The sequence below is a fragment of the Euprymna scolopes genome, chromosome 30 (genome assembly GCF_053919585.1).
Source record: "Euprymna scolopes isolate OS-2025 chromosome 30, ASM5391958v1, whole genome shotgun sequence".
In the NCBI taxonomy this organism is placed as follows: domain Eukaryota; kingdom Metazoa; phylum Mollusca; class Cephalopoda; order Sepiida; family Sepiolidae; genus Euprymna; species Euprymna scolopes.
This window is the reverse complement of record NC_136511.1, coordinates 31,543,895-31,568,665: the sequence shown is the minus strand read 5'-3', so window position 1 is coordinate 31,568,665 and position 24,771 is coordinate 31,543,895. Positions and strand designations below refer to the sequence as shown.

The 24,771-nt window shown below is 31.7% G+C and overlaps 1 protein-coding gene and 1 pseudogene across 1 annotated transcript in view; one reads left to right on the top strand and one right to left on the bottom strand.

Moving 5' to 3' along the window:
• Window positions 1–493: 493 nt before the first annotated feature.
• LOC145255083 (5S ribosomal RNA) lies at window positions 494–610 on the top strand (annotated as a pseudogene).
• Window positions 611–13,728: 13,118 nt separating this feature from the next.
• The window catches only part of LOC145254736 (presequence protease, mitochondrial-like), a 98,796-nt gene continuing 87,753 nt past the window's right edge, over window positions 13,729–24,771 (bottom strand). The window contains exons 24-27 of the mRNA XM_080113470.1: window positions 22,774–22,842; window positions 21,638–21,752; window positions 15,325–15,458; window positions 13,729–13,871 (exon numbers count right to left, since the gene is read on the bottom strand). Coding sequence (XP_079969596.1) covers window positions 13,769–13,871; window positions 15,325–15,458; window positions 21,638–21,752; window positions 22,774–22,842 — 421 coding nt within the window. The 3' untranslated portion in view covers window positions 13,729–13,768. The remainder of the gene's footprint in view (window positions 13,872–15,324; window positions 15,459–21,637; window positions 21,753–22,773; window positions 22,843–24,771) is intronic.

Here is a 24,771-nt window from a genome sequence, read left to right as displayed (position 1 = left end):
GGAGGTATATAACACATCAAGGGAGATAAATGCATCGGTATGCTTTATTGGTTAAAAAAAAAATTATATTTGGTATAATGACCCATAAGAAACATCTAATAAACTACTTTGTTGGTTAATTAATTCAATAATAAAAATGTACAAAAAAAAATCATTGATTATTTGCTGAACATCTGCATCATTAAAAATGTGTTTGTGTTAATAAGAGTCTGAGTATGACACTGGTTGGAACTATGATGTCAGTGATGATCACTATGTTTAGCAATGTGCATGGTGTCTGTAGTGTCAAAACACGTTGACTGCAACCGTCTGACATAATGAAAACCAAGTGAACTAAAATAGAAATAAAAATGAAGATCTGTTTAAACAAAGTCTGAAGAGATTTAAATAAAGGCGACCAATTAGTGATCTCTTTTGATTGAATTTGAAACGGTACTTATCTTGTTCTGATCTTTTGTAATATATATATATATATATATATATATATATATATATATACGGCATAATTGCGTTGACACACTGGTTCTCATCAGATCACCAAAGTTAAGCAATGTAGAGCCTGGTTAGTACCAGATGGGTGACCACTTGGGAATTGTAGGCGCTGTATGAGCTCTCCGCTTATCTTGGCATTTGTTTCCAGTCGTCCTGTACACACTTAGTATTAAGCAATGTCGACTAAGGAGAGGTGTGGTTGGAGATTGCGCACCTCCTGCCACAAAAATTTCATCCGCAGACACCCTTTCGTGGGTATCCATAGTCAGTCAAAGACTGAAGGTGCCCCATATATAACACTTATCTTTTTATTTTCTTAACTGAGCAGTCTCTCACTAACCTTATATAACCTTGTCAATTTTTACCCCATGGATGCTCAATAGCTTTGATAACAAAAGCCGCACTCATCATTTTTTTCAGTTAGATTAATATGTTAGAAAAATTTTAGTTTGGCTTGCTTTCTTCAATTTTAATATTTAGTCCTGCTCATTTTTTATTATTAATTGGTCATCCATACAGGAAATGGGAGGAGTATTTTACTCTCTCGCGTAGATTTACTCCCACTGCCATCTATGTACACCCAAAATCCACATAATACCTTGTATGATAAATTCTTAAAAAAATTTTTCAATTTTAACTTCAATTTTTGTCTCTTCACTTCTTTGTGCCAGTTTTGATTTTGTCTGTGCAGAAAGATTGTACGAGAGGCATCGTCTCAGATGAAAATCTTTAAGACGATATTTACTATTAACGAAACGTGATTAAGTAGGATTTTCAACTCATAGAATACATGAAAATTTCAGTTGTTTACTTTATATATTACTGCAGTGATTGAGATTGTCGGACTGACTTCCTCATCTTGGTTGTTATCGTCACAACGTTTCGGCCGTTTTGCCCTCCGGCCTTCATCAGGTGTTTTGTATCGAACTGGGGAACCGTTTGTTAGGAGTCTCGAACCCAACCTTTTATTATTATTACGGGGTTACCGTGTTCAGACTCCAGCTAGGCTCTGGGACATAGTTGCTGATCCATTTGCATTCGGCACAAATATGGATCCCACAATTGTGCCACTTTTGTTCAAACTGAAGCATATTTATCTAAATACTCTGGTTAATATAATTAAAGAATATATTTGATTATGGGGGTGGGGGTGTCGATCTCCTAAATTCTTGTAGGAGCTTGTGACATATTTCCATTCTGTGAACGTCTGGCACAAACACAGACCCCATGATATTATTGTACTTTATTTGACAAAGTGTATCGTTGTTTGAGTTTCAAATTTGATACAACAATGACAACAGATAAACATTTTTCAAATATTTTTTTGTAATACATCTTTGGCAATTTCAACTTTTAAAAAAATGGATGTAAAATGTTAATTTTTCATGAGTTACCACCCATTTTTTTTTTTTTTTTTTTAAGATATATTTGATTACTTATATACCAAAAATGAAATTGCCTTGGCGTATAATTTTTATAGATTAAATTCACTTGAAAAATATCTCAACAGAAGCTTCCAAAATTGAATTCAGTTTTCAACTTTCAACTTTCAAAAAAAAAAAATAGCTTAATATCCATCTTATAATTAAATAGAACTCAATATGTTTTTGCAGTTGTTTTGAAAGTATTTTATTTCAAAATTTTTCTTTTGAAATTAGGTTAAAAGCTATTTTAAAATATTATTACTACTAAGATTATTTGATTATTAATATTTAGATTATTATAATTATTATTACTTAGAGTATATAAATCTAAGGTGTGTGTATATATATATCTCAGAATAATGAGATGAATTAGAGCACAGATAATGGAATCTTGTAGTATTAAGTCTTACAAAATATTTTTGGGAGGTAATATTTTTTATATAAGACAATTCCAGCCAAAGCTATAGACTACAAACCTTATACTAGAGTTCCACTCTCCTTTAGGCTTTATATTTGGACACATCCAAACGTAGGATTTAAAATCAGTCACTTGTATATGAAGTAAAGACTCTGCTGTTTGAGTCATCATGCCACACGTAAAAAAATTTTGCAATATATATATATATATATTAGTATGTATTTATGCATATTTGCCTAAAATCCACAAATTTAAGGAGTAGAGAATCCTAATCTACTCTTAGACCAACTTATCTCCCTTGAACTCTCGTAGTGCAAACTTATGACACAGGTGGCGCTGATGTAGCTTGGAGTGAATATCAGAAAGTAGCAACAGATGGTGGTTTTCATGACTGAGAAATCGAATGTTGACAATGGATATTGTTATTTGATGTTAATGTCTATTGTTTGGTATTCTTGTTAGGCAACCAGTTTAGGAGAAGGAAAACTGAAACAACACCAGTCATTCCCTACTTATCCTGACATTTTAAATTGTCTTGGATTTCTCTTTGCTATTGAACTTATGCTGGCTCGGAGGCGGTGTGGTTAGGGATTGCACAATTCTTGCTTTACTAAACTTGTCATGCGGACACCTTTGTCAAGGGGTATCCATTGTCTCTCTACAGTTTTTGTAATTGACTTTTTTTTCTATGTTGCGGATCTCATTTAACCCTTTGTAAATTTGAATATCGGATGAGTGGATTTTCACATTTAAAAAAAAATTACTGTTTATATCAGTCATTCGGAAAGTTTTGATTTTGTTTTTGTTTTTTACTTCCAGCATCTTTGCAAAGATTTCTCAGAACTTTCTGAATGATCCCATACCCTAATTTCTTGCCACTCATAAATATGATCCCCCCCCTCTCCACTCCTCTTTTTTATTTTATTTAAAAACTTTTTTTTTGTTTGTAAATACTGCTATGTATATAATTTAATATATTTTATTCATTCTGGGCCTTCAATATGGCGAGGGACCACAAATACGGCTTTTTTCATTTTTATTTTTTTCAGTAGCTATTCCCCTCATCATCATCATCATCATAACTAGAATTATCTCATACTATTATTAGCTATTATCATTATTATTAACTAATACCACAGAGGTGGCTCTTATCAGGTATTATAGATCTGTCACAATCAAATTAAAGTTGAGGTTGGGTTGCTAACATTTAATATAAATTTTATTGTAAAAACCAGGATTTCAGTCAAAACCTAAATTATGTAACGATTAGATAAATGGAAAACACATCCAGTAAATGTGAGTTTCAGAATTATTTCAAACAAAAGGAGGAGGAAATGGTTCAGCACAATAACATTTGTAATTTTATATAGATATATTTTAGATAGACAGTAGTCTGAATTGCATTCTTGCCGATTGAGGTGAAGGCATAATAGAGAATTGCTCTTCTGCTTAAGTCCTGCTAAGCAAAAGAAAATTTAACCCTAGCCAATTTAGATGTTGCACGTGTCCATTTTCCTAATCTTATAAAAGCAAAGGATTTTCCTCCATTTTCCTAATCTTATAAAAGCAAAGGATTTTCCTAATCATAAAATTAAAGTTATGAAAGAATAATTATGTTTATAATTTTGAACAAACATTTTCTCCATTTTGTTTATTTCATTTTGATTTAAATTTTTTATTTTAAATATGACAGATGTTGCAGATATTTTTTTTATAGTCTGGTGTGTATGTACATGTATGTAAATGTGTGTCGGATCATTTTATTCAGTTGGAAGGCAAACAGTTCATAATTCAATCATTAAATTTTTTTTAATGATTTTTTTAAAATTTTGATCATTATTTCAAATTCTGCAAAATCATTTTGAATTATTTGTCCCTCCCTAACCCAGGATTTTAAGAAGGATATTCGTTTGGAAACAAAGCAAGAAATGTGTGTATACATATAATCTATGTATGTGTGTATGCATATAATCTTATGTGAACATAAAGATGGATCATTTTTTTTTCCTTATAAAATAATTAATTTATGAATAATAAGAGCAATAAAGATGAGTTAATATTTTCAGAGCATATATACATTGTAAATTTACATTCCAATTACTAATAAGCCAATCCACAATCATGATTTTATTTTTTTATATGGGAAAAGTAAATATAAAAATTCACTTATATATTCGCCTATATATTAAAGACAAAAAAATCATGATTATGAATTGACTTTTTGTGCTAACTTGAATATAATTTAACTATATATATATATATATATATATATATATATATATATATAGTTACAACAGTGACATGTTTTTAATAGATTGTTTAATAAAGGTCTCATGCTCTTAGCAATCATCGGATGGTTAAATTTATTGATTACAACATAGGAAGTGTTCTATGATGTCTGACGATCACTAAGAAACTTTTGATAATGATCTGTTAAAAACACAACTTAATCAAGTACTATACAATGCTCTGTCTGAAAGGGTACTGAGCACTGTATAGAAATTGTAATAGAAAACTGAGATGATCCTAAAAACCAATACTTACAACTATCAGTGTTTGTGTATGATATACACACACGCACATATACACACATGTATATGCACACACTTGGAGTTATATTTTTTAAATTATTTTACTATTTTTTAAATTTTTATTTAAGGGTTTATTTTCTGGTATTCTCTTCTCTTGGCAGCAATTATTTCATTTAATTTCATTTTTTCCCCTTTCCTTCAAACCTTAGCATAAAATAATAATAAAAAAAAAGAGCCTTTAAAGGAACATTTTCTACACTGTTGATTTTTAGTCAAGTTTAAGTTCATAGAATTATTGGAGATTTTGAACTGAATAATTATTAATGATCTTTCATTGTACCATCGTGAACCGTAGTGAACTCACTGGCATTAAGATTTGTACCTGCGTATGAAATGAAGACTTTATGCTTTGCAGCTGAGATATGATATTTAAAAATAATGATTTGTTTAAAAAGATTTTTCTTGTATTTGAAATTTCAAAATATTTTGTCATTATTTTTTCTTTTGAAAAGGAGAACATGACTTTCATCAATTGGAACAAAATTCATTTAAATAAAAAAAAAATGTAAAAATATGGATTGTTTTGTTTTTAAATATTATTTTGATTTGATTTTTGTCTTTTAAAACTAATCACATTTTTGCAAACCTGCATTGAATTGGATGTTTTAGTAATGTATGTGATGTTGGGAGCACAAAAAATTGATTGGACTTCTGTCATCCAAGAGATTTTTTGCTTGAAATAAAATAAGTGCCTCATTTGAAAAAGGTAATTTTCCTTTAAAAAAAAGAAAAAGAAAAAAACTCTTTGGATGGATACTTCCTGGCTATTATCTTCAGTGGATATCTGATGTTGTCATTTCTAGGGGGGGGGGGGGTCAAGTAGTGACTAGTTACAAATACAATCAAGACATTTAAAGCTGGGAAAATGAGTACCATTTTTAATCTAAAAAAACAAAAATTGTTTTTAAACTGAGGTTGTTGATTTTGTTTGGAAGAATGCATCACTACCTAGATCAAACAGCAGCATGCTCTGATTTCTGTTGGATTATGCCAGGTTTTGTGAATAGCAAATCTAAACAGAACTAGCCTAGATATTGAGCGGGGCCTGACGTCAATGGTAAAACAAAGGAACAATGAGAATTTGGTCAATATATTTAAGCAAAGAACACAAAAAACAGGGAGATAACTCAAGCAGATCTGTATGTGCTGACAATTTACTGCAAATTCACCACCCCCATCTTCCCTCTCACTGCGTGGGACTTGTCACAAGCTACAAGTTGAGATGTCAAAACAAAGACATTATTTTCATAAACTGAGTCGTTGAGTTAGTAAATATACGTACGCACTTGGGAGAAGTGCAGGATAAAAATTATACATTTCTCTACAACTAGCTCTTACTATATTTCTATACGTGCATTGATTTTATGTCGAAAAGCAACTTTATTGGTCTTAGTGCACTTGCATTTGAAATTACATTTTCATTGTTAAACCATTGATGCATATCAAGATTATTAGTTTTCATGGGTTAAATTTTCAGATTTAAATTTGTTCTTTTAAACTGAAATTAATTTGCAATAGAACTACATTTGAAAAATTAACCATTCAACCACATGTGGCAAGTTACCAAAATACTATTTTTCTAATCCAAGCTACAGATATCCAAAATTTTTCTAATCCAAGCTACAGAGACATCCAAAATTATAAACTCGGGTTCTGCACTTCTCATCATTGGTCTACCCCTAAGTTGTTTTCTGGTGACTTCCAGTGCATAGGTTTTGCATCTAAACCATTTAAACTGCCATTTCCTCATCATTCCCTCTATCAATTCAATGCTGTAGTGCTTTCGGATATCCTCATTGCCTGACGTGGTAGATCAGTGTAATTCGGAAACCCAACATAAGGGAAAATTTTATTCTCTGTCAAGATTCATAGGCGTATAGAGCAAAAACAATTTGGTAGATCTTTCACCAATTGTGGTGCACCATTTGAGCCAAAATGACCAAAATACAATCTATCTATAAAAGTGAAATTGTTTGTGTGTGTACATTTCCCTACCAAACTACTCTGTCAATTTTCAGCCTACAGACTCAAGATTTGACATAAGGGGTATTGAGATTTGGGAAAATCTTTTTAATCGGTTTTTGGCCAGCAATTTGGCTGTCACGGGATAAAAGTTCAACGATTTGAGCTTTGAAAACTCTACCAAACTCCTCTGCCAATTTTGGATCTAAACACTTGAAATTTTTTATGTAGGTTACTTGGACATGGATCAATGTTTTAAATTATTTGAGCCCAAAACAATAAATGTTAAGGGGTCAAAATTGTTAAAAATCTTTGATCTTTGACCAAATTTGGTCTAAACATTTGAAATTTTATGTGAAGTGTATTCAGACATAGGGCAAGCTTTTTAATCAGTTTTTGGACTAAAAATGTTGAAAGAGTTGACCTTTGCAGACTCTATCAAACTCCTCAGCCAATTTTGGTTCTAAACACTTGAAATTTTAGATATAGGTTACTTGGACATGAGTCAAACTTATATAAGTTATGAACAGTACATAGGGCCCAAGCCAAGAGCTGAATAAATACAAAAACCTGGGATATGAATTATTATTACTCAGAATTAGACTGTTATGATTGGGATACTTAATGAGACTGCTGTCAGATATGCTTGCAATTCAAACCCTCATGAAGATCGGTTCAACGAAAGATGGCATGGCACAAATATTTGGGAAATCAAATCATTATCAGACATTAAAAATGGCATAACCAAAATCATCAGTTTCTTTGAAATGACTGAATTTTTTTTTATTAAAGAGTATGCAGAGTTAAGGAAGTTGGGATATATGAATTATCTCCCTTGGAATTGCACTCTCCAAGCTATAATAGAAAGCAATGTTGAAAAACAATATTCTGTCAATGTGTTTAGTTTTCACTCAATATCTTTTCCTTTCCCTCCCTATATATATATATATATATATATATATATATATATATATATATATATATATATATATATATAAATGAACTCATTTTTCCCCTCTAATTTTGACCTTAATAGGATTAAAAATCAAGACATTTCATGCAAATGTACTATGTACAAACTGCAGCACAATATCTGAGATGTGTTACAGGCATATTACCTCTCCATTTCCTCACTGATCGTAGATTCCTATATTTTTTCTGCTGAGAGTTCACTGCCAAAATCGGTTAAAATCAATGGAAGTAGTAAAATCTTTTCTCTCTAATTAATTCCTCCTACCCCCATCACCACTTACTGTTGTGGGATCGTTCACAAAGGACAGTTATGAAGGAACACCGGTTTTCTGTACTTCATAGATGCTTAAAAAACCTGGAATGGAATTTTACCGTGCCTTTCCGTTCTATGCTTTCTATTTGGTGAAATGCACCACGGAATTAACCAATAGCGACATTCCCACAAACATTAATTCTTATCCCACGTTTACTTTTATGTTGCTTAATTACCATTTTTTCCCAACAGTTTTACACTAAAAAAACAAGATTCTTTCCATTTTTTTTTTTTTTTTTTTTTATATAAAATTAACATTTAAAACATGGACTGCACCAAACGAAGGGTTATTTATGCCATATTTTCTTTTTCGCTTTTTCCGAACACGTTCATCATTTTTTACCCTTATTTTTGCTTTTTGTTTTTCTGATTTCTTTTTCAAACCGGTTTGACGTTTATTCAGTTTTTTTTGGGGGGGGGGAGGGGGGGATTCCGAGTTTTTTTTTTTTTTTTTTAGGAAGTGTAACATCGTTTTTTTCTTTTGAATATTTAATAGGTTTATTACTTTGCTTATTCTTTACTTTACCCCCCTCCCCCCCTTAACACACACACACCTCCAAACACTCGGGCAACATCGGGTACCCCCCCCGCTAGTTATTGAATATAATTATCTTGATTTATTCAACTCACAATTTTTTTGCTCTTTCTAAAAAAAAATTAAAAAAAAAAATGCAATATTAACTAATCTTCACTTTTTTTTTTTTTTTTTGGCTGAGAAAAAAATGCTGGTAGAGAACTTTTGAAATTTCAATGAAAAATATGTAGAAGGAGCACCCAGCAAACTACACTGCCTAACTAAGCTTCTTTCCTAGAACTGCCTGTCTGTGGAACTCTGTTCCACTGGTCTGCTTTCCAGCCAACTACAATATTGTCGTCCAATGTAAATTAATAGCCATGGCTAAAGATATAGATTACTTCAAAGTACTTTGTTCAAACTCCTCAGCTTAGCATTCACGAGAACATGAGTTGGAACAGATACACTGAGGGCATTGCCAAGGCTGCTGCAAAGAAGCTGGGATACCATGATAGAAAATTACTTAAGTCTGAGAGTATCCTTTACCTCTACAAGGCCAATATTTGCCCATGTATTGTTGCCACATTTGGGCCGGTGCATCTGCTACTAGTCTCTCACTCTTAGAAAGAGTTCAAAAGGTCACCAACCTAATGTCTTGCACTATCAACTAAGCTTCAGCCGCTGTCCTATCAATGAAATGTTGCACTCCTCTGTCTGTTTTAAAATATTTTAATGGTGAATGCTCTGACCTTGTGTCTCCTTGACTGAAATATATCTGACAAACCTGACAAGCAGCAAAATCCCACCCCTACACAGTAGAGATCCCTAGATGTAAGACACCCTTCTACTCTTATAGTTTCTTCCCTAGGACTGCTTGACTTTGGAATTCCCTTCCAGGTTCCTGTTTCCCTGATGCAGAAGTTCAAGTGTAACAGACATCTTGCTGCTCAACTCCCTACATAGTACCCCTACAAATTATGTCTCAGATAGTAGCCCCTACATCAAAGTAACACTGTGCCTTGTCTGGGATGAAAATGCAATAACAAAAAAAAAAAAGTTCTGATTGAACCGTCCTCGTAAATAATCTAATTATACCAAATTTTTACCACAAACGATTATTACATTAACCTTTATCTTTGAGTGGCCTTCAGGCCTTGATATGTGGTAACCTTGTTGTAAAAAAAAGTTTCCATTAGATTTCGTGAATATTTAGCTTCTACAATAAACTGAGGAAGCCGTGGAAACTGAAAGGAAACCAACTTACAATAAAAATAAAATAGATTTTAGGTTTTAATATTAAAATTATTCTCAAATGGGTTTTGATTAAATTACTAAGGGTTGAATGATGAACAATACTGTGAAAGGATTGAAAAAAAATTTGATTACTTAATGAGAAGACTCGCAACATGTATTTGAAGATGACCACATTTGTAATGTGTTCTACAAATAAGTTCTTGGAAAGAAACTTTGTTCATGGAAATTCTGCTTGATTTTAGGTACACAGAGCAAGAAAGGAAAGTTTACTTTTGTAGTGAAGGTAGGAGCCGAGTTCTTGCTGTGAGTTTTTACGTGGAGAAACCAAAGAAAGAGCATCAACCATGGAAATGACTATAACGGGAGAAAGACGTTGAACGTCTATTCAGTGAGAAAACTATACATCATCCCCCACTAAATCGCAAAATTGATTATCAAGAAAAGAAAAAATGTGAGCAACATGATACAAATGTGACAGCAGTGCTCCATCTTGGAATGTATCGAACTCTTACACAAATAGAAAATTACATTTAGAACCAGGTATTTTCTGGGGCAGTAGAATGATGCAACAATTTTCCCAGTAACAGATTTAATGTAAGTCTTCAATTTCAGGTCTGCCAACATCTTGATAAGTTCCTTTCTTCAAATTGATGACTTTTTTTATTTCTTCTTGAAATAAATATCCATAGCTTGAGATGCTCTCCTCTGCCAGAAGAGAAGGCAATGTCAACATCTTGATAAAAAATTCCTTTTGTCTAATTGATTTTTTTTTTATTTCTTTGTGCTGTTGTGAAACATTAATTGCAGGTCACAGAATAGTGAAGGACCAAAGAAGAGATTTGACTGTGCAGATTTGATAAAAAAAAGTTTATGAATCCTTGTATTCAGGTAATCTATAATTTTTTTTTTTTTTTTTTTTCTACATAGGAGTCACCACTTATCAAGTCATGGACACCACTCGAGGGTAAGGGTTAATGGGTGTACAGTAGTCAATGGGATTATAGCATAGTAATCGTAAGTAGTGGAAATTTTGTAAATTAGATTACTTAGGGGGGAGCGGTTCATCAAGAATTTGTTTACGTTGGACTTGAAGACAATCAAATTGTATTCAGCTGGAAAACAAGCAAACGGAAGAGACTTCCATAGACGTGCAGTTCTAAGAAAGAAGTTTTGTTCATGGAATCTGTTAAAGTTTAGGCACAGATAAAGAGTGGGAGGAAATTATTGGCTAGACGAGTGTTTTTCGTGAAAGTTTGGAGCGCAGACGAGCACCTGCCATGAAAATAACAATAAAGCAGAGACAGGCTCACAATGTCGCTTCTGTGAGAAAGAGGTTGAGAAAGCTATAAACTCTGGCAAGGCAAGATAAGCTGCTCCTAGCAACTCCTGGTCAGATGTGGCAACAGTACTCCATCATTAGACGTACCTGGCTTTTATACAGGTAGAGAACTGCATTAGGAGTGAGATATCTACTTGAGTGGTAGAAGGATCCTACCATTTTTCCAGCGACCTTGTCAACGTAAAGTAGGCATTATTCACATGAAAACAGAATGTGGAAATATCGGGTTTGTAACTCCAAGAAAAAATTGTTGCAACAATCCTGTTACCTCTATTCATGGTTTGAATTCTAATGGCGAATGGAACTTGCTAACTTAGCAAGATTTTAGATGTTTATCGATAAAAAACCCTTTAAGATTCAAATTTAATCTTTGCTTATTCTTGGATTACATTCATACAGTCTTCTTCAAAGATAAGTTGCTGGCCAGTGTAAATAAAACCTGGAGATAAACTTGAAGGTTTGTGAAAATCTTTATAGTCAAATATTAGGCGTGGAATTTTGCCAACATCTGTTATTTTAAGATATGGGTGACAATAAAAAAACCTTGATTTTTGTTTTTTAGGCTAGTATCAAAGTGTAGTATCTTTTCTGACCTCTGCCAGGAAAGAAATCCTTCCAGACTAAAAACAATTTTCATTTTTGTTATCAAACCGTTGTACTCCTTTGAGGGCAGCTGGATTTTGCCTACATTAAAAATAGATCTTATGTCTAATTAGATGGCTGTTATTATTTATTTTGAAATTCTAATTATTTTATAAACCGACATCTTGCTGCCCAACTCCCTACATAGTACCCCTGTAGCTTATGTCCCTGATAGTAGCCCCCTACATCAAAATAAGTGGCGATGTCCCTTGTTTGGAGTGAAAATGTTATTAAAGAAAATAAAAAATAAAAAAAAATAAAAAGCTAAAAATTTTATTTGAATTCAATAAATGTTCAAATAATGTTTTATTGTGTTATTTACTGTGTTTGGCTTTTGTTAACCGTTTATGATTTTGTTGAAATAAATGTCAGTAAGGTTTAAGAATGTTGAGAAAAGTATTTCTTTTACCATAAAATAATTGTAATTATCACCTTTTTTTCTTTTTGAAAAAAAATAAAACAAATGTCATTTTTTTAAATATTTATTTAAAATTGTAACAAATATTTTAACTCTTTATGACCCGGTTGAACTAATTCATTCGTAAACAAATGAATACAACATAAATAAAGTGAGAATTGATTCAAACACGCCTTGTACGTATTAGTTCAGTACCTGGGTAGATGCCAGATACCTCTAGATTGCAACTGTCCATTGCTTACATTCAGTATGTTGCCATTTGTATCAGACAGTGAAGGATTTTGCTTTTTGTCATAAACATGCTTTTTTCAAGCACAATGGATTACAATCAAGGTAAGTTTATGAAATAAAAATATTCTCAGTGGTAATTTAACTATTGAACTTCATAATTTTTCCAGTTTGAAGACAATCATAGTATCTTTACCGTTTAAACTAATTAAAATTAACAAAAAATATTTTTTAATCATAAAGGATTAAATTAAGAACTTGGCTTGTTGTCGCTTGTCTCACATTTTTCTTCACTTCATAGTTTTCTATTATCTGTTCTTTCAGTTCTTTTCTAATCACCGTCGAAAATTGTTTGCATCTTGCCCACAAAAATATTCGAATACTAAAAACAATTCCAGAAAAAGAAATAATTGATTTTGTATGATGTTGCACTCACTGAACTTATCAACAGCGAAGGGGAAGAAAGAACCAAATTCATAGTTGATTATTTCTGGGTTTTGATTTCAATCCCTGCACAGGTTAATGCATTTTATTATCTCTTCAACTATATGGACTTGGCACTTTTACACTATTAGAATGAAATTTTGTTGTTGATGGAGTTTTCGGATAAAAACCAATGGTTTCTACTGATTTTTTTGTCAATTCTAATAGATTACAATGTTAGCTTCCAAATTATGCAGTCGAAATTACTGAATTATTAAAAAAAAAAAAAAAACTTTAATCGTGTTAGCAGGTGAAAAATTGCGGGCATCTTGTTTTTATAAAATAAATCGAAATGGAAAATTACTTTCCCTGTGCCTTACATAAGCAATTAGGATCGTTTTATTCAAATTCCATTTTCTATTTTCTTTAATAAATAATTTTCTGCCTTATTGATTTTTGGATAAAATCATGGAAGTTACAGGAAGCTTAACTCTTTGAATTGTCTCCCTTTGGAATTCTTCAAAAATGAAAACAAAAAAATGTCCTTTCAAGTGCCATTTTTTCTTGTTATCAACAAGTCCGTTTTCTATTTCCAACATTGAGATATGTTTTTGTAAAATGATTGTACTAATTTTTTTTTGTTTTTGTAAATTAATTGCAGTAAATTTCCTGTTCTTTTTTTGGGGGGGGGGCATCATCTAGCAGAGATGATTGTTCACAGAAAACAAAACAACAACGAGCCATCATATTTTTTTTTAATAATTAGCAGAGAGTATAATCACTCGGTTTTTAAAACATTCCATCTTGAGTCTGTATCAGTTTTTTCATTGGTCGGCCCCAAAAATGAAACGCCCGTCATCTTTCCAGACTGCGCCAAATACCTGTTGTAAAAAAAATAAAAGCTTTTTATAAGACAAACACATTATACGCAACGATGGTAGCATTGTTACTATTATCAATTGTTTTATGGCATATAAATCATTTTAGGGTTATTTAATACCAAGTTCAGCAAACATAAAAAACTTCTAAAGTAAATTAAATTGGGAAATTAGTCTCAAATTTATTTCCTAAATAAAAGAAAATCCACTGTTGATGTTGCGATAAAACATTAAAATATTTAAAGACCAACCAAGTACAAAATCTCTAATAAACATAATTATTTATTAAAATTAAATTGAATATTTCGATTCATAACAGAATCTTCATCACGAAAATCCAGACTATTTTTCTTTTTTTACATGGCATGGTGATGGTAATGCTTGGCATGTCTTTAGATGTTAGTGAAGTATAAGGTTTAGAAGTTCGATAAATTATGTCAAGTGCATATGTGCTAAATAATAGAAAATCTGCTGTTCAATACAAAATTGACGTTCAACTATATATATAAAAACATGTGCAGCGTACAATTCTGAGTCGTGCTCACTCCACATTTCATCTAAAGATATTGAAGACGATTTACTTTCGGTTGAGAAGGAGTTCCCTCTATAAACAGAGGGACTGTCTCTTAGGTTTGAGTGTGATTGACCTCTAGGATCTTCGAAAATATATAATGTTGCTTTTTTTTTTTTTTTTTTTTTTTTTTAAATCGCTTTCCTGGTCTTTTTTTTTTCACCCATGAACAGAAAGCAACATAACTTTATTTTAATAATGTAAATATTTTTGATTTTTCCTTTTTAAATCCCTCGATGCAGCTTTGAAGAAGCAAGGGCAAAATAGGTCAACTGCCCCCCCCCCCCGCCCTTTATTTTTCTTTTTTACAAAACGTGTTTTATGTATTTTATTTTTAATCATGAATAATAAAAGTCTTCCCTTCATGATTGTTTTATATATATATATATATATATATATATATATATATATATAACAATCAATAGAGAATCGGCTCTGTAATAAAAAATACAAAATCTGCAGGCATTAAGGTATATTAAAGCATATTTTATGACTGGCAACGTCAGGTACCCACCTCCCCTTCCTTTGCTCGTTAAATAATAAATTTGTATTCTGTGTAAAATTTTGGTTGTCAATATTTACAAGAATAAAATACGGAATATATTTTTTAAAAAAACACCAACCTTTCCATCACTCAATTACAGTGTCATGGTCAATGTTTGAGTGGGGAGGAGGAGGAGAGAGATGTTCATTTAAAAACAGATTAACTGATAGAAAGTTAACAATGCTACAGATGTGAAACAAAAGTCGTTTTTTTTTTTTACTATCTTTGATAAGGAAGGTTAGTTCATAACAATATTTATGAAGATTAAACATGAAAAATTAATCTGCAGAATAGATTAAACAAAGTTCAAAAGAAAGTTCAAAAGAATGAGCAGGCCTTACGTGTTGGCAACGTCAATAAGATCTTGTTTCATTGTGGCAAATATCCTGTCTCGATTTGTTTGTCTTAAGTCATCAGTCAGTTCATGGAAGAAAAGCTTCATGCCACGAGAACTTGGGGGCACAGGCTTATCATTCTAATAAAAGAGAATGAAGCAAATAAAAAATTCATACACACACATACATATATATATATATCTCGTCAAGGGTGTAAGTTCCATATAGAAATGTTGATTTAATTTGAATCAAATACGCATCATGATGCATATTTTATTATATATATATAACCTTAATTATAATAAATATATATATATATATATAACCTTAATTATAATAAATATATATATATATATATAACCTTAATTATAATAAATATATATATATATATATATATATATAACCTTAATCATAATAAATATATATATATATATATATATATATAACCTTAATCATAATATATATATATATATATATATATATATAACCTTAATCATAATATATATATATATATATATATATATATATATATATATATATATATATAACCTTAATCATAATATATATATATTTTAAATTGAAATGCATTTGGAAGCCAATTACAACACAATATTATGAAAAAAAAACAAATATTTTCAAATGTTTAAATTTAATATATTTCGCAGTTATACTCCTTTGTCAGTATTTTATCTGTTTTTCCTTATTTCCTCGCCATATATTTACATAAAATAAAATATATTTACATAAAAAAAAATAAGTATTTACATAAAATAAAACATATGTTTACATAAAATTGCGTTGTAATTCAGTTTCCAAACATATTTCATACATATTTCAATTTAAAATTCAAACACGGAAATCAATATATATATATATATATATATATATATATATATTGGATTTTGGGGTAATTGCATCAAGTCCGAGGTAATTATGCCAACTAGCTAAATGTGCTCTTTTGGCAACCACGCATATAAAGAACACTTTTTTTTGTTGGCGCAATTACCCCTGGATCTGGTGCAATTACCCTAAAGTATGGTATATATATATATATATATATATATATATATATATTAGTGTTGGGATAATTAATTAGAATTGAAATCAGAAAAATCAAGACTTTTGCCGGTATTGTAACCAGTATTGTAAAAATTTGTGCCTATTTTCCGATACCAAAAACGATTCCTTTAATTATCTTTTTTCATTTGATTTTGTTAAACACAAAATCTCCCATTGCTTGGGATGGGAAGGGATATCTGTCTCAAAGACAACAATAAACTGAAATGTATATATGTAATTATTTTCAATTTTCAACTAACACAACGCTTCAAAAGCAGGTAAAGAAAAAAAAATTTCTTTCCTAATTTCAATTTTGCGCAGCTGGCACGAAACCCTGCTGATGACTTTTTATTTTTATTTAAATATCGAGCCGTTACCAAGAACATCGGGCTACTACCATCACCCTCGCATGCAGAATTTCACCATGCGGTCAAGAAAAAAAAAAACAGACTCTACACTGATAAGGTTGTTTAACATCCAAATATATCTGATATAAGCAAATAAATTTGTTTATATTAAAAAAAATGCGTTGTTTTCAGTTTTCAAAACGTATTTATTTATATACTTAATTATTTTCAAATAAAAGTTTAATTCTTCATTGTCCTCGTTTCTTCATTGTCCAATACATTTCATTTTATTGTTGTCTTTGAGACAGATATCCCTTCCCATACCAACGCATTGCTGAGGAACCTGGGAAATTTCGTTTTTTAAATATCTCATTACGTCACCCAACTCTACCAAGTTGTAGTCCGGTGGGAAGCAGGCAGACGGAACAGAGTTCCACAGGCGTGCAGTTCTAAGAAAGAAGCTTTGTTCATGGAATCCGCGTTTTCATCTAGGCACAGACAAAGAGTGGGGGAAACTTTCGACAGTGGATTCAGCTAGACGGGTGTTTTTCGTGAAAGATTGGCGAAGGGGGACCAGAGATTGGAGTTCAGACGAGCACCTGCTATGGAAATAACGATAAAACAAGGATAGGCTCGCAACGTCTCTTCTGTGGGAGAGAGGTTGCAGGGTAGAGAAAAGGGCATCCCCCACTAAGCCACGAAGTCTATTTTGTACTCTGTCAAGGCAGGATAGGCTGTATTTAGCAGCTCCTGCCCAGATATGGCAACAGTATTCCATCCTTGGATGTACTTGGCTTTTATATAGATAGAGAATTGCATCAGTAGTGAGATATCTTCTGGAGCGGTAGAAGGATCCCACCATCTTTCCAGCGACCTTGGCAACAGACTTGATGTACGTGTTCCATTTCAGATCAGGAGTAACGGTCAAACCCAGAAGCTTGTCAAAACACGGGGCCTCACCCAGACGAGAACCATCCATCACAATTGATGCCAGCTGGGGATCAGAGCGTTGATGATGTAAGGATAGGAGTTTGGTTTTGGATGCATTAAAGGTAACCAGCCACATCTTCCCCCACTGAACCACACGCTCGAGATCAGAGGAGAGAGAATCAGAGAGAACTTTGTCATTTACAGCCTTTGATGTGTTGCCGTAGATGGTCGTGTCATCAGCATAGATATCAACGAATGATTTAAGTATATATGTTGAGGATGTTAGTTAGGCAATCAGCCGCGCCCTTCCTATCAGCCAATGGGCATGCATTTATCGAACAAAGGATCTGTTTTAAAACTAGGTTAGTTTTTTTTTTTGTTAGTCTATATATAAATATATATATGTGTACATACATATATGCACATATATAATATACATACATATATGTATGATCGTTTATGTATATTCATGTTTATTTAATTTATTTGTTTATTTTTTATTGTTTTTGTTAGTTTTAAAACTATTTTGTATTGCTCAATAGAAGAGGAGCATATAAAAATGATAAACAACCACAGAATTCGCGCATAAGCTTGAAGAGTCCTAGAGTGGATGAAACGCGGAATATTCAGTGTAGCTTAATCGCCATATATATATTTTATAAATTACTAACTAGCTCTACCTACGTATTGAGCATTTTTGAAGTAAATACTTAAAGTTCACGCATAAATCTACACTTTCGTATATTAATTTTATGTGAGTGTAAATTAAGTAGTTATATATATATATATATATATATTAGTGATGGGATGATTTCAGTATTTTTACCGATCAGTAGGGCTGGGATACGGCGTAACAATATATATATATATATATATATAGTAAGTTTTGAAATGCATACATAATAATTATAATTAAATCTACAGATCCTAGTGTTTCATGCTTATGCAATCATCAGTGTAGGAGGTGATAATTCCTGCTAGTCAGGAGATTCAAACCCACCATGAAACCACCTTTGACTCCATTTGCTAAGCCTTTCCCTTCAAACACTACCAAACAATTGCCACATGAATGAAGGAAATTAACAACTAATAAACGCTAAATTCAAATGCAGTAGACAATGCATAGTGTTCAAACGAGTGGAAGTCATGTAATTGGATAGATTTCAAGATCAAAACATTAATCATAACTTTAAAATATTTGAACCATGATCTGAAAAACATTCCACAATAACACTCTTTCATAATGACATTATTGAATAAACTAGATTACCCGTGTCCCATCGTTGCCCAGGAATAAATCTCTCATTAATCCTAAGAGCTTATTCTTTCTCTTTTCATATTAATTAGCAATACACATGAAAAAATTTAAATGGCTTAAAATATTTCAATATTGGTATATATAGAAAGAGCTTGATAAGCTAAGAAATAATCTTTTTACATTTTTTAAATTCAATTAAAATCAAGGAAGTTATGACTATTTTTATGGCCTGCATGTTTGGATATTTTTCCCTCTTTAAGACCATATGTGTTTTGTCACATTTTTTGCACTACTTTTTCAGTAAAAATGTTATATCTTTGTTAAAACACAAGACTAAGCAATGAAATTTACCATATAAGTGTATTTTTATACAAGGAATCTGAATATGCCATTGAAAATCTCCAGAAATGAATGGTTTCCAAATAATCTGCAGTAAATGCACATAAATATGCTGTGATTGCTTAAAAATGCCATGTTTTTTTTAAGAGGGTGTTTGATACCCATTGTGAAACTTTACAAGAATTATGACAAAACAAACAAAAAATAAATGTTATTTAAAAAAGTGACGTCCCTCTAACAGAAAACATGATGCTTGGAAAAATATCAAATACAAATATTTAAATATTGATTGTTTTTTTTTTAATTTTATTTTATTTTTTTTTAAATCGAGTAGATTAGTTTCCATTTGATAATTCACTGAAAACATTTTTTAAGGGACGAAAATTAGAAGTGTGTGTACCGTTCATACACGTGAACCAAAACAATCATATTTCACATTTTCACTTGTTAAAATATTTTAAAATTTACTACTACCCAATTTTTTTAAATATTTGTATGGTTGATAACAAAATAGCTCTAACTAAACATGTAAGAATTTTTATTTGTAACCAGATTTGCAATTAAAAAAAAATCGATTTGAAGTAAAAATAAACAACAAAAGCAAACGTCTGTTTATGCCATGTTATCGTTGCTGCTACTTTCACTAATACTACAGAAGTCTTGATTCAAAATCAAAAATCTTACTGAAAATGCTGTTTTATGATGTTCACATTTTTATCACTTTATTTGCTTAAAACTCTAAAATATATAATGTGTGTTATTATTTACTAATTCATTTGAAAGTATATTCATTTTCGAACAAAACGGTGGTATTTTGAAGACTTAAAGTGCTTTGGTTTTTAAAATATGACTATTTTAGCAGAAACCCCTTGAAATCTGTGATTATCCAAAGCGTTTTAACGGCCATGTGTATTGCTATATGAATGATTGTTAACTCTCTCTCAAATCGGTAAATAAAACATCAAAAAAGAAGAAAGAATAATTATTCCATACACACACATATATATATATATATATATATATATATACTAGCAAAAGTACCCGTTGTTGACTGGGTTCAAAAACAGCCTACAGAAAATGGACTCTGATTTATGAAAGTATGATAGGTTATGAAAAGGAAGGGTTTTAAAGAGATAGCTTCGAATTTGGGGTATCAAAACCAAAGCAAAATATGATGAAAGTAAAAATAAAATAGATAAACTCCATAATTTATTATACCATACCTGTTCACACTGAAACACTTATCACAATATTCTGTGGATCTATATTAAAAAGCCTTGTTAAACTTTCTGACATATTTCCATTCTATGGAAGTCAGGCGCGAACGAACACCCCATAATTTTATTATACTATATTTCTTCAAACTGAAACATAATTATCAAAGTATACTTACGCAGATAGATATGAAAAGTCTTTATTAAAGTTTGTGCCTATTTTCATTCTATAGAGGCCAGGCGCACACCCCACAATTTTATTATACCATCCCTATTTAAGTTAAAACATACTTATCAAAGTATTCTTATGTACATCTATATCAAAACCACTTGTAAACGCTTTTTTTTAAATTTTTTATTTCCATACTTTGTGGACCAGGCGCGAATGCAGACCCCACAATTTTAATGAACCACCGTTCTGCCAGATCAAACCTACCCATTCCTGTGTCTCGATACATCTTCTATCATTATATGTGATCAGTTTTTTTAAATAGTCAACCATATAGGAGCCTATTCGTGACCAGACACACACACACACACAGACATTCAGCTTTTTATTATAGATATATAAGATATATATATATATAGAGAGAGAGAGAGAGAAGGAGAAAGATTTTGAGAGGAAAAGTGAGAGATTAGGAGAAGGAGAGACAATTTGATTGTTTTGTTTTACGGCATATCAACCCTTTTATTTAATTTATTTTAGTAATTAATAATTTTGAAAAAGATTTTTATGTTTAAGTTGTTTATATCAGCAAATATTTATTCATGATATTTATTTTGGTTGCTTTGCAGAGAAAAACTGTTGTTTTTTTTGGGTTTTTTTGACTTTGCAAAACATGATTGAGTTTTGCAAAAAGAGAGGAAATCAGTAAAACTCATGTCTTCGATTTTTTGGCACAAGTTACTGCTGCTATAACTATTATTGTGTTATTGTGGTGTTATATTATTATTGTGTCATTATTGTATTATTATTGTGTTGTGTTATTATTGTATTGTTATTGTGTTATTGTGGTGTGTTATATTATTATTGTAGTATTGTATTGTTATTGTGTTATTGTAGTATTATTGTGTTGTCATTAAGTTATTGTGCATGCAATGTGATGTAAAATGAAAATTTTCTATAGAGTTAAAAAGAAAAATTAACAAGTTTGACGGCTGCAAATGCTCACCTGCTGAAAGAAAGACAATTTGGCTTCACAAATGTCATTTTCGGTATAGTCTCCGTCCAACGCCCAATCGATGGCTCGATTGAACACATCAAGGGTCTTCATGGAATTTGGGTCTCTGAATGAAAAGCAAATAAAAAGAAAAATTTAAAAAAACAAAACATTGTACGTCAAAAGTCTTGAAATATTTGTAGACATTTGTGACATGTAGATCACATGAATGAAGCCATTCACGCCATGGAAGTGAGCAAGAGCTGCTGTGATGAAGACACACAATCCAAATCCATCAAATCATAACCCTGTCATTCCTCTGCACTCTAAGATAGACCAAATCCGCGGAACCCTCCACCACTCATTCAATGATAATAAACAAGCACACTAGATAATGTTGTCATGAACTCAACCTAAAATTGTGTCAGACGTCCTTCAAACTCCTCGACTTAACATTCACAGGAAATATGAACTAAAGCAACTACATTGAGGACATTGCAAAGGCTGCTGCAAAAAGGGTGGGTTCCCTTTACCATGCTAGAAAATTACTCACACCTAAGAGTATCCTGTACCTGTACAAAGCCAACATTCATCCATGCATGGAATATTAGTGTCACATCCGCTACTAATCTTTCACTCTTAAACAGAGTCCAAAAAGAGTCTCAAATCCAATAGGTTCTATATTATCGGCCAAGCTCCGACCTCTGTCTCATCACTGCAATATTGTATCCCTGTGTCTATTTTACAAGTGTTTCAATGGAATGTGCTCTGATGAACTCATTGCACTTGTGCTCTTGATGTTGACAAACCTTTTCACTATCAGGATCACTAAATTTCAGAAAGCCTTCTATGTTAATAGCTTCTTCCATTGGACTGTTAGATTTTGGAATTCCCTCCCTGTTTCCTGCTTCCCTGACAATACTAAGATGCAGAAGTTTAAATATAATATAAACGAACATCTTGTTCATTTCCTTACAGAGTGCCCCTGTAGATATAATTCCAAACAGTAGCCCCTTATGTCCACGTGCAACATTGAGGTAAAAAAAAAAAAAAAATGATTAGTAAAAGTGAACGACACGTGACACGCAGTCATATGTGAAATGGAGAGAATCAGTTGAATGATCATCAAGAAATGGCAAACAAATTACCTGTAAGAGAAGAAACTGAAGACACCACCGCCATGAGTTGCACCACTGCCATAGGCGCCACCTTTTTCTCTAAAATAAAAAGAAATATATATATATATATATAGAAATAAAAATTACAATAAGTTTACCAAGGTAATCAAAATGGTAAACTTAAAATATATTATAAATATTAAAGCGTTAATATTTACAAGTAAATTAATCTCAACCAGATGTAAAAGCTCAATAAAACCGAAAAGGAAATAGAGCTTATAATATGAACAAATGATTAATAAAACATGTTAAAAGACATCTTGAAAAAGAGTTAAAAACATATTTAATTTTAAAAAGGAAGCACAAGATAAATGGATAGTCCTTAATCCGCGGAGTTTCGAAGAAATACTCTCCTTCTCATCATTGGGCAAGAATTAGCAAAATGAGGGATCGGATTTTGCATGTAAAAGTATTTAATGAAACTACAAGCAAGTCACAGATCTTACTTGGTTAAAAAAAGGGTGAGGTAAGGGGAACAGGAGGCAAAAGAAAAATGATAAAAAGATTTCACATGAATGGATAGTGAGTTTGACCTTTCTTTTCAAATTTAAACTTTCACCGTTTTTCCGTTTTTTTTTTTTAAACCTTAATTTACTTGATTCCTCCGGCCTTGGCAGACGTGTTTTAAATATTATCTCCAGTGCTTTTTCTGTGCACATTTGAACTTTTCTTTTAATGACTTGGAACTCATTCCATTTGTGATTTTTTCCAAGGAATTCTGCCTTTTGGATCATTTTGGACCATTTGGAACTTACCTGTTGGATTGGAAATTTTTAATTCGACTGTGTTTGGATTTTACCATTCTTGGATTTTTTACCCTTCACCGGATTATCCATTCATGTGAAATCTTTTTATCATTTTTTCTTTTACCTCCTATTCCCCTTACCTCACCCTTTTTTTTTTAACCAAGTAAGATCTGTGACTTACTTGTAGTTTCATTAAATACTTTTACATGCAAAATCCGATCCCGCATTTTGCTAATTCCTGCCTTCTGATGAGAAGGAGAGTATTTCTTCGATACTCCGCAGATTAAGGATGATCCACTTATCTTGTGCTTCCTTTTTAAAATTAAATATGTTTTTAACTCTTTTTCAAGATGTCTTTTAACATGTTTTATTAATCATTTGTTCATATATATATATATATATATATATATGACTACTTCATTTAATCACATAAATTAATATACGAAAGTATAATTTTATGTGTAAACTTGAAGTATTTACTTCAAAAGTGCTCAATATATAGGTAGAGCTAGGTAGTAAGTTATAAAAATATATTTGGCAATTAAGCTACATAGAATATTCCGTGTTTCATCCACACCAGTATAAGCCTGACGAATCCTAGCATGGATGAAACGCGGAATATTCTGTGTAGTTTAATTGCCATATATATTTTTATAACTTACTGCATATGTGTATATATATATATATATATATATATATATATATATGATATAAATGCGGGAGTGCCCCAAGGGTCTATCCTTGGTTGGTTGGTTGTTTTTGTTTTACGGCATATCAACCTTTTTCAGGTTATTTAATGCCGAATCTAGTTATTTTGAGGAACGATTTTTAATGAGGTATATTTGTTTTTTAAGTCGGATTCTATTTAACTCATAGTTGGGACCCTAACAGGTACTACCACTCCGGGTCAGAGTGGACCTGGGAGCAATGGCAATTAAAGGGTGGCTCCACACTCCCCAAGGCCTGCAAGCTGGGGCCTCACCATCGGATATAGTTTTAGGTCATATCCAGGACCGTTGTATAAAGGGTTCTTTTTAAATTTTTTTATAAAGGCCAATTTTTTTAAGATATGAGAGTATGGTGTGGGGATTGTTTTTATCAAATAACTCTTTAATATTGTTTTCTTTGTAGAATCGATTTCTTACTGTTACAAAATCAGTACATTCAATTAATATGTGTTTGATTGTGAGTGGTGTTTGACAAGGTATACAGATGGGTTGGC